The following is a 15,262-nucleotide window of genomic DNA, read 5'->3' on the forward strand; positions in this document are numbered from 1 at the left end:
AAAAGAAAATAAGCATATATTTGGGACTCAAATTCAAACATACAAACAGAGAATGGCTTTGGGATGCAAAAGAAGTCTTTAAGATATGTGATTTACTGTTGAATGTAAAGCATTAATTCCCCAATAAAGAAATTTAAAAAAAGATATCTGAGACAGCACCTTACTAATCAACTCCATACAAAGCATATGGTGTAACTTCCAAAGCACAGTAAGAGCGAACAGTGAGCACTCGTGCTACTGCCCTATTCCAGTGACCCTACAATGCCCAACAAACAGAAAACCGGAGGGAATGGAACACAAAAATCTGGTGGTGGAAACTGTATGGAATTGTACCTCTGTTATCTTGCAATCTTGTTAATCATTATTAAATCACTAATAATTTTTTTAAGAATAAGAAGAAAAGTAGCCAGGGTCAAATGTAAAACAGAAATTTAAGGATAGAAAGTTTGGTCCAAGGGTAAAAGGTTTAGGGTTACAATCTGAGGTATTCTCCTATGCAAAGGACATTATGAACTGAAGGCTAATAAATAAGAGGAAGAAATATTAATTTGGGGCTGGGTGGTGGCACACCTGGTTGAGTATACATGTTGCAATGCACAAGGACCCAGGTTTGAGCCCCCGATACCCACATATAGGGGAAAGCTTTTCAAGTGGTAAAGCAGGGCTGCAGGTGTCTCTCTGTCTCTTTTGCTCTCTATCTCCCCCTTCCCTCTTGATTTCTGACTGTCTCTATGCAATACATAAAAATAAAAAAATATGAAAAAAGAAATATTAATTTAATTTCACTCTAATAATGAAGGTTCAAAGACAGAAAAAGCTACATTTAGATTTCCCTCCTTGCATGCCAGATGACAAATTGGCAGGAGGGGAATAAATCATCAGATGGCTGCTTAGATGAGGTGACATTTAAAGCATCTTCCAACTCTTTAATTTTAAGGTGTCACTTTTCTAAAACTTTCTCTATGCCAAACCTTTGACTACAGGTCCAACTATTAAATACTTCTCAGTTTCTTGAACCAGTCTTGTCTATACATTAACTTTTTAAATTTGTTTATTAGTGACTTAACAATGATTAACAAGATTGTAGGATAACAGAGGTACAATTCCATAGTTCCTACCACCAGGAGTCTGTGTCCCATTATTTACACACACACACACACACACACACACACACACACACACACACACACACACACACACTTCAGGCTTTCACTCAGAGAAACGGGTTTGTCTTTCTAGACTGTATTGATTCATCGAGAATAAACTCAAATACCTTCAATAATGAAGACTGCTATGTATTCCCTAATCTGATTCTCTGAACTATGAAGTATTTCTAACGTTGTGTGTTTACAATTAATTACATATCACCTGCTATTTAACCTTTTATTAACCTCTGTTAGTCTCTAATAATGTCTCTCTGTAACTAAATTAAAAGCTCCTTAAATGAAGACTTTAAAATATACTCTCTATTCCCTGGATATCTAGGGGCATATAGCAGACATTTAAAAATAGCCTAAAGTGGCCTGGAAGGTGACACAGTGGATAAAGCATTAAACTCTTAAGCATGAGGTCCTGAGGTCAATCCCTGGCAGCACAAATACCACAGTGATGTCTGGCTCTTTCTCTTTCCTCCTTTTCTCATTGATAAATGAATAAAAATTTTTTTAAAAGCAGTCTAAATATTTTTGACTTTCAATATTGGAAATACCTCTAATAGAACAGATATAATGAAGCATGATTTAATAGTTAAATGGAAAACTTCAATATCCAAATCTGAATATTAACTAATATATAGGACTTCCCATTTAGATACAGAATTGCCAAAGTAAAGTTCTACCACCCACTGGCAATAATTTCTTTTTTTCGATATTTTATTTACTTTGGATAGAGACAGAAATTGGGGGGGAGAGAAAAGGCGACTCCTGCAGCATTGTTTCACCACTTCTGAAACTTCTTCTCTGTAGGTGGTAACCAGGGTCTTGAACTGAGAACCTTCTGCATGGTAACATGGATGTGCTACAGAATGAATCACACAACCCAGGCCCTGATAACACATTTTTTTTTTTTTTTTTGCTTCCAGGGTTATTGCTGGGGTTCAGTGCCTGCACCACGAATCCACTGTTCCTGGAGACCATTTTTCCCCCTTTTGTTTTTTGTTGCCTTTGTTGTTGTAGCCTTGTTGTGGACATTACTGTTGCTGTTGGTGTTGTTCGTTGTTAGATAGGACAGAGAGAAAAGGAGAGAAGAGGGGAAGACAGAGAGGGAGAGAGAAAGACAGACACCTGCAGACCTGTTTCACTGCCTGTGAATCGACTCCCCTGAAGGTGGAGAGCCAGGGGCTCAAACCAGGATCCTTCCACTGGTCCTTGCGCTTTGTGCCGCGTGTGCTCAACCCGCTGCTCTACTGCCTAACCCCCCTGATAACACATTCTAATCACAGAAATATTTTCATTCAAAAGTTTAAATTTCCAAAAAAAAAAAAAAAAAAGTTTAAATTTCCCAGCCGAAATGTAGAGCTTGGTAAAGCTGCTGTACAATCTTTGGTCCCTGTCATGCTGCATTATGAACCCAACACTTGGCCTCTTAGACGTACAACACCCCTGAGCCACCTCTCCAGCCCAATTTTTATTTTCTATTTTGAGAGACACTAAATCACTGCTGCTCCACCATCCATGATATTCCACGTCTCCCCCACCCCCCTGGGACTCTCATATGGTGCCAGGAGTGCAACCCAGATCTCAAGCCATGGGAGGCATATACTCTACCCACTCCCATTCCCCAGGCCTCTTGAAACCTTCTCAGAGCAAAGAATAACTAATATAAACAAACTAGAGAGTAAAATACGTCAAGAAAAAAAAATCACACAGTATTTTAGGGAAATCCAGTGGGTGCGATGTAGTAATATATTTTGAATAGGTATAAAATTGTACTTCTGGGGGTCAGGCGGTAGCGCAGTGGATTAAGCGCACATGGCGCAAAGCACAAGAACGGCATAAAGCCAGTTCGAGCCCCTGGCTCCCAACCTGCAGGGGAGTCACTTCACGGGCAGTGAAGCAGGTCTGCAGGTGTCTATCTTTCTATCCCCGTCTTCCCCTCCTCTCTCAATTTCTCTCTGTCCTATCTAACAACAACTGCACCTATGGCAACAACAACAACAACAAGGGCAACAACAAGAGCAACAAAGTGGGAAAAATGGCCTCCAGGAGCAGTGGATTCATAGTGCAGGCACCAAGCCCCAGCAATAACCCTGGAGTAAAAAAAAAAAAAAAAAAAAAAAAAAGTACTTCTTCTAAAACATTTCTAGTCTTATAAACCAAAGCTACCACAAAAACAAACAAATAAATTTAAAAAGAAAACATTGGCAAATACTTACTGATGATTCTGGATCTGAAAGTTCATCCAATAACTTCCTTGCATCTACCACAGCTTGGTAGAGCCTCAGATTTTTGCCGTCAGAAGCAACAAAACAGGCACTTGCAGAATTGCAATATGTACCTTAGAAAATAAATGATTTTCATTATGAAAGTAGTTTATCATATGCTGAAGCCAATGCACAACCAATATCCAAAATCATAACTAAACTATCAAATGCTTATAAGATTATTTAACATAAAGTAGATTACAAGAGGAAAAAAAGATTAAAAACCAGCTGCTAGTGGTCAAGGAGGTAGCCCAGAGGTAGTGCACAATAGCTTGCGTGCATGAGGTCCCAAGTTCAACCGCCAGCACAATGCATGCCATAGTGATATTCTGGTTATCATCTCTTGTTTTCAGCCTCTCTCTCTTGTTAGTAAAAACCAACTTCAAGACATCTAAATTCTAGTGTCTATATTCTAGTACTTATTAAGACATTCCTAATCAATTCTGCAATCCAAAAAGATGAGATTGTTATCATCTGAAACAAAAAGGATGGAACTGGAGGTGATTGCACTAAGTGAAATAAGGAAAGAGATGGACAATTACCAGAGGGCTTCACCCATATGTGATATGAAAATGACTAAAACAAGACAAAAAAAAAAGGCAACTCAAACTCTCTTAGACATTGTAAGAGTTGTGGTGGGAGGGGAGTGGCGCAGAACTTTGTGGAGGGTGTGTTGACTCATGCACACTATGTGTGCGTGTGCAATTATACCCCTGAAATTTTAATTTTAACTATTAGATATAATGTATAATAATTTCAGCTATTAAACACTATTAAATCACTATTTAAATAATAATGGGGAAATAATCAATCACATGTATAAATCACTTTTACACTTGATCTTAGCCATAAGACTGAACATAACACCATTTTATTACATAAGAAGTAATAGCGTAAAGATTTTATAAATTTCAAAGTTAAACAGGCTGGGGGTATAGATTGACCTGCCAACATCCATGTCCAGTGGAGAAGCAATTACAGAAGCCAGACCTTCCACCTTCTGTACCCCATAAAGAATTTTGGTCCATACTGCCAGAAAGATAAAGAATAGGGAAACTTCCAATGGAGGCGATGAGATATGGAACTTTGGTGGTGGGAACTGTATGGAATTGTACCCTTGTTATCTTATTATTAGTCACAATTATTATTCATTGTTACTCATCATTAAATCACTAATAAAAACAAATACATTTGATAGTTTAAATGAATACTTACCAAGACAGTAACTGGGAATGAGAGTTGGAAGCCAAGCAACATTAGAGAAGGCTGAAGTGTGTAAAGAGTTAATTCGAGCCAGCTCTGAGACCCCTCCAGTGTATGACAAGGGTCCTATTGGGTCTACCCGCCATAGAATAAGTTCACTGTAGATGGCATTTGGGTCATGAAATGTGCGTGTTGCTGCGTTTCTAAGAGGTTGCTTCGAAGAACTTTTTAGGTGTTTTACAGGATCCATAAGTCTATTTAATTGATTGTCTGAGTCCCAGTGACAATCTGCTTCAGGAGTCAGCAGAGCATTATGATGAGATGATGTCAGTAGCAGTGGTAAAACAGAGTGACAGGCCAGGTCATTGAGGTGAAATCGATGACCGCAATATCTAAATTTGTGAGACACAGTGAGGACAGTGGTAAAGGCAGATTTATCGGCAAAAGTGACTGCCCATTGATTTAACGAGCCATCTATGTGTTTAGAGACCATCATCACTGTGGGGGCTAAAATGTTCATGTTTGTACTGTGTGGTCTCGAGCAGGACTTCGATCCCTGAGGACTGCCCACAGCCAACATCTCTTGATGCAACAGGGTGTGGTGAGAATCCTTTGTAGCATTTATACAGGCATACATCATGATGTTTTTACTAAGAGAGCTTGCGTCGCCAGACGGAAATGCAACAGGAATCCGAGAAGAAAAAGAAACCTGAAAAACACAAGTAGATTCTGTAAGTAGTTGGCTTCCTCTCCAAAAGTCTTCCAGAATATTTCCATTTCCAAAATGCCAAATCTCATATTTCTAGAGGGAAATATATACATAATTAAATATATATATATATATAATTTCAAATCTTTTTATGGTCCAAATTCATTTTCTATGTATATATGTCTATTCATAACCCAAAAGACTGAAGAAAAGAAGTTTCAGCTGCCTCGCTTATACATCTAAGTGACCACAACAGCAAATCTACATAAAATTTGGAGAGCTAACAGATAAAGGTAACTAGACTTAGCTAGTAAAGCTATGGGGTGGGGGGGAGACATACGCAGCAAGATAGCTCAAGTAGGATGGGGCCGCTTTGCTTTGCCATCATGCTACCCAGGTATGAACCCAGCTCCCACCACACAATGAAAGAAGCTTCAGAGCTGTGATGTCTTTCCTACTCTGTCTGTGTTTCTCTCTTCCTATCTGAACAAGTCAGCTCAAAGTGGTGGAACCCCAATGACGACAACAAAAAAGAAAGAGAGAGAGAACTCATCCTAAGTCATAATTTTAGGGTTATTTTTTAGATTTCTCCACATTCAGGAACACACACACACACACACACACACACTCAAATATTCAGTACTATACTTCAAAACCAGATTCATTTTACTTTGAAACAACCAGGCTTGTAAAATTTCCGGATAGGATCCCCTTTGCTAGAAGGAGTAAGTATTCTCCTTATAGTTACTTATCAAAAAATAAAATAATTGAGGTTGTTTTGTCCCCAGGATTATCGCTGGGGTTTGGCACTGGCACTGCCAATCTTCTTCTCCTGGAGGCCAATTTTTCCTTTTCCATTTTATTCAGTAGGACAGAGAGGAACTGTGATGGGAGGGGAAGACAGAAAAGGAGAAAGATAGAAACCTGCAGACCTACTTCATGCTTGTGAAGCTTCCCCACTACAGCTGAAGAGTTGGGGGAAGGCCCAAACCCCATTCTCTGCGCAAGTCTTTGTGTAGTACCATGGGTGCTACTCCAGGTGCACTGCCTCCCAACCCCCAATCTGCATGTTTTTTAAAAGAAATATAATAACTGCATGTTAAAATATATACCTGAACTTGTCTAAATATTCCAGGATTATATTCATCCAAATACTTTATGTGCCACACGAGAAAGGTACCATCTACAGGGTGAATAGTGAAAAGCATGTCGGGATTCTTATTCCATTCGGTTAGCAGCATTTCAATCTTCCGATCGAGCAAGACCGTAGGCAGTGGCATAGGGATGCTAGATCGTGAATAGGTCCTAGGGCTTCCCTCTCTTTCCCCATCTTCATGTTCTGATGATCCTGTACCTGCCTCGGATTCTCTATCTAGGGATAATTCTAAATCAGAAAAAACAATTTATCAATACATAACAATCATCAACAAATACAACTATAAAAATTCATTTATATATTAATATGTAGCATTCTACTCTTAGAAGGTATAGATTCCTTTTTCAATTTTTGATCAGGAAAATAAAACAAAGACAGAAACTATTTTCAGGCCAAAATTAAAAGTTAGTATATCTCTTACTCTTAGGTAAATACAATTTTATTCACACCATTACTATAATGACTGTTGGTGAAACCTGGTCCCACAAAGAGGATATGGCTTCCAAAATCAGACTTTATTCAATGTAATATATTATTTTTAAAGCATATACAATTAGATGGTATAAGGCTCTGTATAAGGTCAATAAATATTAGCGGGATAGAAAAATCAAAAAGAAGGACAGCAATAAAGAAAAGCAATAAATAAAAGTGGTAGCACAAAAACTGGGAGAGAAGGAAAAATCTAAACAAAGAATACTTACCATGGTCTAGTTTCATATGCAAACCTCTTTCTCTTTCTTCCTGTGAATGTGCTTCATCTTCTCTGTCTGCATCTTCGCTTTCATGGTCTACTTGCTTTTCAGAAAGTTTTCGTAATTGCTGTATGAATATTTCAGTAGATGAAGTAAAATGAAATTCCTTATTGTTTAGCCAATGAACTACAAAGCCATTTGCATCGTCAATGTTAAACACCGTGCCAGCCAAAACATTTGGAATATCTAAAGAAACAAAGAGCAAAAAAAGATTTCAATATAAATTTTCTTCTTTTAGTATTTATTTTAATTGGATAGAATAGAGGAACTGGGAGGGGAGGGAGAGATAAGGAGAAAGATACCTACTATAGTACTTTTTCACTGCTAGTGAAGAATCAACCCTAGTCCCAAAGGTAGGGACTAGGAGCTTGAACCTAGGTCCGTGCACACAGTAATGTGTGCTCTCAACTGGGTTATGCCACCACCTGATCCCTTCAATATCAATCTTCAGTGTCCAACAACAGATGAGTGGCTAACAAAGTTGTGGTAAATATATACACAATCGAATACTACTTAGCTATTAAGAAAGATGAATTCACCTTCTTCACCTCATCTTGGATGGAGCTTATGTTAAGTGAATTATGTTAAGTGAGATAATTCAGAAAGAGGATGGATATGGGATGATCTCACTTATGGACAGAAGTTGAGAAATAACAGAAAGTGGAAACACAAAGTAGAACTTGGATTAAGTTTGATGTATTGCACCAAAGCAAAGGACACTGCGCAGTGGGGGTGGGAGGCTTTCAAGTCCTGGTGCACAATGCTGGAGGAAGACCTAGGCCGGAGGTAACAGTGTTTCGCAGAAAACTGAGAAATTTTACACATGTATCAACAACCATATTTACTGTAAACCACTAATCCCCTGAATAAAAATAAATAAATGGTACAAGCACTTGTAGAGACTAATCCCATACTTACACAGAAAAGGTGCTAAACAACCGGTCAATGTAACTAGCAGGATTTGTAAAACTTTGAATAATACACGTAAACATTAAGTAATACCTTAAGAGTCTTTGGGAGGCGAGAGCGCTGCCATGGAGCTGATTCGCCCTCCCCCTTAAAAGTCTTTGTATGAAATCAGATAACTCATTTTAAAATGAAATCTAAAAAAAATGCAGACTCTTGCAGAATGCTAATTTGAGAACAAAGGAACATAAATCTAACACAGAAAAGCAACTATAAAAATATTTTTATAAGAAAATTTTATATACGAACTGGGCGTTGGAGACTATGGATCTCTAGTTTCCTGCCTTCCTTCCTTCCTTCCTTCCTTCCTTCTATCCCTCCTTCCTTCCTTCCTTCCTTTTTTGGCCTTCAAGTTTACTGCTGGGGCCCGGGTGCCAGCACTATGAATCCACTGCTCCTGGTGGCCATTTTTTATTGGATAGGACAGAAAGAAATTGAAAGGAGAGGGGAAGAGAGAGAGGAAGAGAGAAAGACAGACACCTGCAGGCTGGATGCTTCACTGCCTGTGAAGCATCCCCCCTGCAGGTGGGGAACTGGGGGCTCAAACTGGGATCATTGTGCAGGTCCTTGAGCTTAACTCAGTGTGCCACCACCTGGCCCCCATTTTCCAAAGTATAATAATATTAGGACTATATGAAAGAATTGATTTGCTCTGATTCTAAAAATGGAGATGGGATGAGGCTGAGGGGGGGGCAGGGCCCTATGGTAGGGAGAGGTGACACTGGTGGAGGGCAAAGGGTATACACATGTATTTTAGGGAGAAATAAAACTATACCTTTGAGACAACAACTGTCTTATAAATCAACATTTCCTCAGTACAAATAAATTACAAAGTGGGAGTCAGGCGGTAGGGAGAGGTAACACTGGTGGAGGGCAAAGGGTGTATACACATGTATTTTAGGGAGAATTGAAACTATCCCTTTGAGACAACAACTGTCTTATAAATCAACATTTCCTCAGTACAAATAAATTACAAAATGGGAGTCGGGCGGTAGTGCAGCGGGTTAAGCGCACGTGGCACCAAGAGCAAGGACCAGAGTAAGGATCCCGGTTCGAGCCCCTGGCTCCCCACCTGCAGGGGAGTTGCTTCACAGGCAGTGAAGCAGGTTTGTAGGTGTCTGTCTTTCTCTCCCCCTCTGTCTTCCCCTCCTCTCTCCATTTCTCTCTGTCCTATCCAACAGCGACGACATCAATAACAACAACAATAAAAAAAACAAGGGCAACAAAACAGAAAATAAATAATTTTTAAAAAGAATTTTAAAAATTACAAAAAAAGGGGCAGGGCGGTGGCACACCTGGTTGAGCACACATGTTCAAGGACCTGGCTTAAGCCTCCTGGTCTCCCTGAAGTTTCACAAGTGGTGAAGCAATGCTACAATTGTCTCTCTCCCTCTCCACCTCCTCTTCCCTCTTACTTTTGCTCTTTCTAAAATAAATAAATCTTGAAAATAATTTACAAAAAAGGGTTACTGTTCTTTGGAGATAACTTGCTGAAATGTAAAAATGGAAATGTGTCATGATACTTAAGAAAAAAGACTAAGAAAAAAGTCACACACATGTAAAGAGACAGAGAAAGAGACAAGAAGGCAACTGTGGCAAAATATTAACAATTACTGAGTGAAAGTGGAGACTCGGAAGAGTCCTCACTATGCTATTTTTACAATTAGAAGTAGTCCCTTCTAATTCATGGACAATACCCCTTGTTTCTGTTCGCACAGCACACTCTCAATGTGCAGGATTCTTGCTAAAAAAAAAGTTAACCACATTTTGTTGTAAAAGACTTAGCCTAAAAGATAGCTGAAAGATATTTTTGGGGAGGATAAAAAAACTTTCTTCCTACAACTGAGAGACAAAGTGACCATTCAAGATTAGATAAATTTAAAGAGCAGTCATAGTAAAATGCATTAAAAACTGTATCTTAATATGCTTTGTCCATGTTCTTTGCATGCAATAACAGCATGTTGGTTATGGAGGCAAAATTTGTGGGGGTTTGTTGGTTTTTTTTTTGTTTGTTTGTTTGTTCGCCGCCAGGCTTATCTCTGGGGCTCAGTGCCTGTACCACAAATCCACTGCTCCTGGAGGCCATTTTTCCCTCTTTTTTTTTTTTTTTGCCCTTATTATTATTTCTGTTGCTGCCATTGCTGTTGTTGTTATTGGACAGGACAGAGAGAGGAGACGAAGACAGAAAGGGGGAGAGAAAGAGAGACACCTGCACACCTGCTTCACCGCTTTTGAAGTGATGCCCTTGCAGGTGGGGAGCCAGGGGGTCGAACCAGGATCTTTATGTTGCTCCTTACGCTTCTCACCATGTGTGTTTAACCTGCTGTGCTACCACTCAGCCCAAGGCAAAAGTTTTTTATTAGAAGACACATTCTGAAATATTTAGGTAACGAAGTAAAATATTTAGAGGATATGGGACAATGTCAGTAACTTTAAATTCAAGTGGCTCAGTCAAAAATCTATGTATTGCATTATTGAAAAAGTCATGACGTATTTCCCTATCTTCTCCTATGAAAAAGTGTATCATGTCTTTCCCAACAGCCCATTTATGCAGAAGAAAGAGTTCACATGTTGCAAGGTGAGAAATCGTGAATTATGACAAGGCACAGGTGGAATAACAGACTTCCGGAGGCAGAGCTACGAGCAGCAGATCGCTTTCTCTCCTCTCCTCTCCTCTCCCGGATCAAGTAGGAATACCAAAGGAGACCACCCGGACCGAAACAAGACAGGACTAGAATGACCACAGAAACCCAGTAAATCACCCGTGAGTACAAACACGCGTGGCTGGTGACAGAGAGGAGAGAGGGGCCTAAGGAGAGATTAAGTGACTGCTAACAGTTCGACAGTCTGTCAGTGGAGACACCACCTCCAGTCTGCTCCACCAAGAAGGGGACAGCTGAAGGGAGGAAAGGACTCCCCAGAGACTCACCAAGTACAACTCCATTGCTACTACCCTCAGAATCTGGAGCAGCAACAGGGAGGGACACCAGGGGACAGAGATCTAACCGGGAAACTCAGGAGAAGACCTATACCTCGGTGGCATAGCTGAAGGGCTGTGAAAGTCTCTTTGCATAACCACTGGATTATCTCTGCCACACCCTGCTTTATCTCTTGGTCAGGAGTCATTGATTAAGCCAAGAAGCCTATTGATAGTTTAAAAGCCCTCAGGCTACCATAGCCTACAGGGGGAAAAAAAAAAAGGCTTTTACACCACTGAACTCCAACTCAGGGATTGAAAAAACTGTTAACTTATATAAAATGGTTAAAACGACAAGGCACAGGTGGATATATCCACATTATGCTCCACTTTTAGCTTTACTGAAGGCTCAATTAAAAAAATGACAAAGAATCTTATAAAACTCTGCACTTGCAATCAATTTGGTCGGCCTAAAGGTTGTACTTCTACAAAGTGCCTCCAAAACTACGGTGTTAGATATTTTTGAAAATTTTTTTTAGTATTTTTATTTATTTATTTATTGTATAGAGACTGAGAAATTGAGAGTGAAGTGGGGAGACAGAAGAAAGACAGAGATACCTGCAGCCCTGCTTCACCACTGGCAAAGCTTTCTTCCTGCAGGTGGGGGCTGGGGGGACTTGAACCTGAGTCATTGTGCACTCTAATATGTGTGCTTAAGCAGGGGCCCCACCACCTGGCCCCCAAAATAGTATTCAGGTAAGTTAGAGTGAATATAGACAAAACTGGATAAAAAGTGGAGGTTAATAAAGATAACAAGGCCCAATGGCTACAATTATCCCATACTCAGTCTCTGGACTCCAATTAGGTTAACAGAATGCCTATCCACAGAGAACAATCCTATAATCCTACTATATTAGTCAAGAGGTCAAGCTTTTTATTCTGAGTTGAATACAGTGCATACTATCACTGACTGCATTTAATTTGAATTCAGATCATTCTAAGCGATGACTGAAAGGAAAGAAAAATAAGTTTTTTGTAAAAAAAAAAAAAAAAAAAAGTTAATGACACAGGCCAGTAGGTGGCGTAGAAGCTAACATGCTGGACCTGAGAGCACCAAGGCCTGCTTTTAATCTTGTTACACCTCCTGTGCCATGGTGATGCTCCAGCTTTTTCCTTCTCCTCCCTCATTCTTTCTCATTAGTAAATAAATATATTTTGTTTTAAGTTTAATTTTTTGCATTTTTGAATACTTTTACTACATTACATTCAAACTCAATATTTTATAATGGTTTAAACAGAAATATTTAAATATTTATGTGCTGAACAGTTATAATTAAATGTAAAAAAATGTAACATTTTGATAATGTAACAAATGTATAGAAATTAGTTTCCTTTATTCTCCAGTCCCTAAGATATGTTAGAATATGAAATTCAGCTTGTATTTTTCTCTTAAAGAGTTTTCTCTGTAACTGGCATATCGCACCAAAGTAAAAGACTCTGGGGTAGGTGGGTGGGGAGAATACAGGTCCATGAAGGATGATAAATGACATACTGGGGGTTGTATTGTTAAATGGGAAACTGGGGAATATTATGCATGTACAAACTATCGTATTTACTGTTGAATGTAAAACATTAATTCCCCAAAAAAGAAATAATTTAAAAAAAAAAGAAAATTAAAGTAAGCGTGGTTCAGGAGGTGGCGCAACAGATAAAGCAATGGATTCTCAAGCATGAGGTCCCGAGTTTAGTCCTCGGCAGCACATATACCAGAGTGATATCTGGTTCTTTTTCTCTCTCTCTCTCTTTCCTCCTTTCTCATTAATAAATAAAATCTTAAAATAAAATTAAAGTAAGCACACATAATCATATTTCTTCAACACATGCATTACTGTGCCCTCATGGGAATGAGACTCTATTCAACCTCCAGGGTAGACTATATACAACAAACACCATATTGGTAGAACCCAAATTTCCTTTAAAAAGCTAAATTTTCTAAAACCATCAAAATTTCATAAACAAGCTAATACAGAGGCAGTGTTAGAATAAAATGAAGATGTTAGATCAGAAGGGCCATATAAGCAATGTAACTATTAATCAGCTTAGCACAACACTGTCCAACTGAAAAATGCAAATCATAAATGTAATGCACACACTGTTTATTTTAATAGTTACATTATAAAAATAGACAGGTTAATTTAATTGTAATGACATTTTAGTTGACCTACTGCAAGGAAAATACATCATTTCAACATTTAATCAATAGCAAATACAACTATTAACATTAAGTTTTAGGAACCAAGTGTGTGTTTTTGTAAGTTTTTGTTTGTCTTAAATATTCACTTATTCATTAACAAGAAAGAGAACAAGAGAGAGAAAGGATGAACAAGACTATTGCCTTGGCACATGCAATGCTGAGAATAGCATTAGATACCTCATGCTTTGGAGTGCAATGCTTTCCCCACTGCGACTTCCTGAGCACTAGAGTGTGTATTTTAAAACATATCTTGGTGGCACACCTGGCTAAGTACAGATATTACCATGCACCAGGATCTGGGCTTGAGCTCCTGCTACCCACCGGAAGAAGGGGGGAGCTTTACCAATGGTGAAGCAAGTACAACAGGTGTCTCATTCTCCTTATCTGCCTCCCTCTCCCCTCTTATTTTCTCCCTCTGATCAAACAAAAGGAGAAAAAATGGCCACCAGGAGCAGTGGATTAGTCGTTCAGGCCTCAAGCCCCCAGAGACAACCCTGATGGGAAAAAAAAAAAAAAATCCACAACTCAATTTGAACTAGTCACTTCTCAAGTACCTAATAGCTACATATGGTTACTAGCTACTAGAGGACAGCATATCACTAGAACCATGACAACACAGAAAACAACCTACCAAAAAGAATCCTATCACTCGGAAACTGTCTTTATAGAACTTCATCTTTGTATAAACAAGTATTTCAAAACTGAATCCTCTGCACTGAAGCAAAGACTTCCATTCCTTTTCCTTTTCTCTCCCTCTCCTTCTCCCTCTTTTCCTTTCATGGAGCCAGGTAGCCAATGTATGCATCATTTAACCACCACACCACTTTTTCCATACAGATAGACAAAGACAGACATCTCCTTTCCCCCTACAGGAGATGAGTCACTGTAGCTCAGGAGCCTCCTCTCATGTAGTGCAGGGAGTCAAGCCTGGACCTCGCAACTAGCAATGTGGGAGCCCTACTCAGTAAGCTACTCTAGACCAAGACCTCCATTTCAATAACATTATTCATCATTTCTTCTCTATTTTTATACAAAAAAAAATCCCTTATATGTAAATTATCAAATGCAAGTTTGCCAACATAGAATCTGCCTCAAAATATTTCTCAACCACATGATGTAAAAGAACAAAAAAAGAGCAAAAAACAAGGTTAGGAAAAAAAAAATTTTTCCTCTAAGTACAAGAAAGTCTATGGGGGGAGTCGGGCTGTAGCGCAGCGGGTTAAGCGCAGGTGGCGCTAAGCACAAGGACCCGCATAAGGATCCTGGTTCAAGCCCTGGCTCCCCACCTGCAGGGGTGTCACTTCACAAGCGGTGAAACAGGTCTGCAGGTGTCTATCTTTCTCTCCCTCTCTCTGTCTTCCCCCTCTCCTCTCCATTTCTCTCTGTCCTATCCAACAACAGTGACAACAATAATAACTACAACAATAAAACAACAAGGGCAACAAAAGGGAATAAATAAAAATAAATATAAAAAAAAGAAAGTCTATGGGAAAACAATATATGCTAAATAAAAAAGATTATGTAAAAAGAATGCTTATATAAAGTTTTTTTAATCTTTTATTAGAGACAGCTAGAAATCAAGAGGGAAGCAGGAAACAGAGAGGAGAGACAGACAGACACCTGCAGCTCTGTTTCACCACTTACAACACTTTCCCCCACAGGTAGGGACTGTGTGTAACGTGCACTTAACGGGTGCACCACCACCCAGCCCCTTTACATAACAATTTAAAGAATAGTTTTATTCTCATGCTTGAGGTTCCAGGGTCTCAGGTTTAATCCCCAGCACCACTATAAGCCAGAGCTGAGCAATGCTCTGGGAAAAAAATAAATAAATGAAAAAGACAGTAGTAGAAAGCAAAGAATACTTGTGAAAAATACAAAGGG

At 39.1% G+C, this 15,262-nt stretch overlaps 1 protein-coding gene across 4 annotated transcripts in view; it reads right to left on the reverse strand.

Moving 5' to 3' along the window:
* DMXL2 (Dmx like 2) overlaps nucleotides 1–15,262 on the reverse strand; it is a 99,533-nt gene that overhangs the window by 68,669 nt on the left and 15,602 nt on the right. For all 4 annotated transcript variants that reach the window (XM_060174672.1, XM_060174670.1, XM_060174671.1 and 1 more), the window contains exons 4-7: nucleotides 7,191–7,427; nucleotides 6,446–6,717; nucleotides 4,637–5,333; nucleotides 3,374–3,495 (exon numbers count right to left, since the gene is read on the reverse strand). In XM_060174672.1, the coding sequence (XP_060030655.1) occupies nucleotides 3,374–3,495; nucleotides 4,637–5,333; nucleotides 6,446–6,717; nucleotides 7,191–7,427 (1,328 nt within the window). The remainder of the gene's footprint in view (nucleotides 1–3,373; nucleotides 3,496–4,636; nucleotides 5,334–6,445; nucleotides 6,718–7,190; nucleotides 7,428–15,262) is intronic.

The sequence above is a fragment of the Erinaceus europaeus genome, chromosome 16 (genome assembly GCF_950295315.1).
Source record: "Erinaceus europaeus chromosome 16, mEriEur2.1, whole genome shotgun sequence".
In the NCBI taxonomy this organism is placed as follows: domain Eukaryota; kingdom Metazoa; phylum Chordata; class Mammalia; order Eulipotyphla; family Erinaceidae; genus Erinaceus; species Erinaceus europaeus.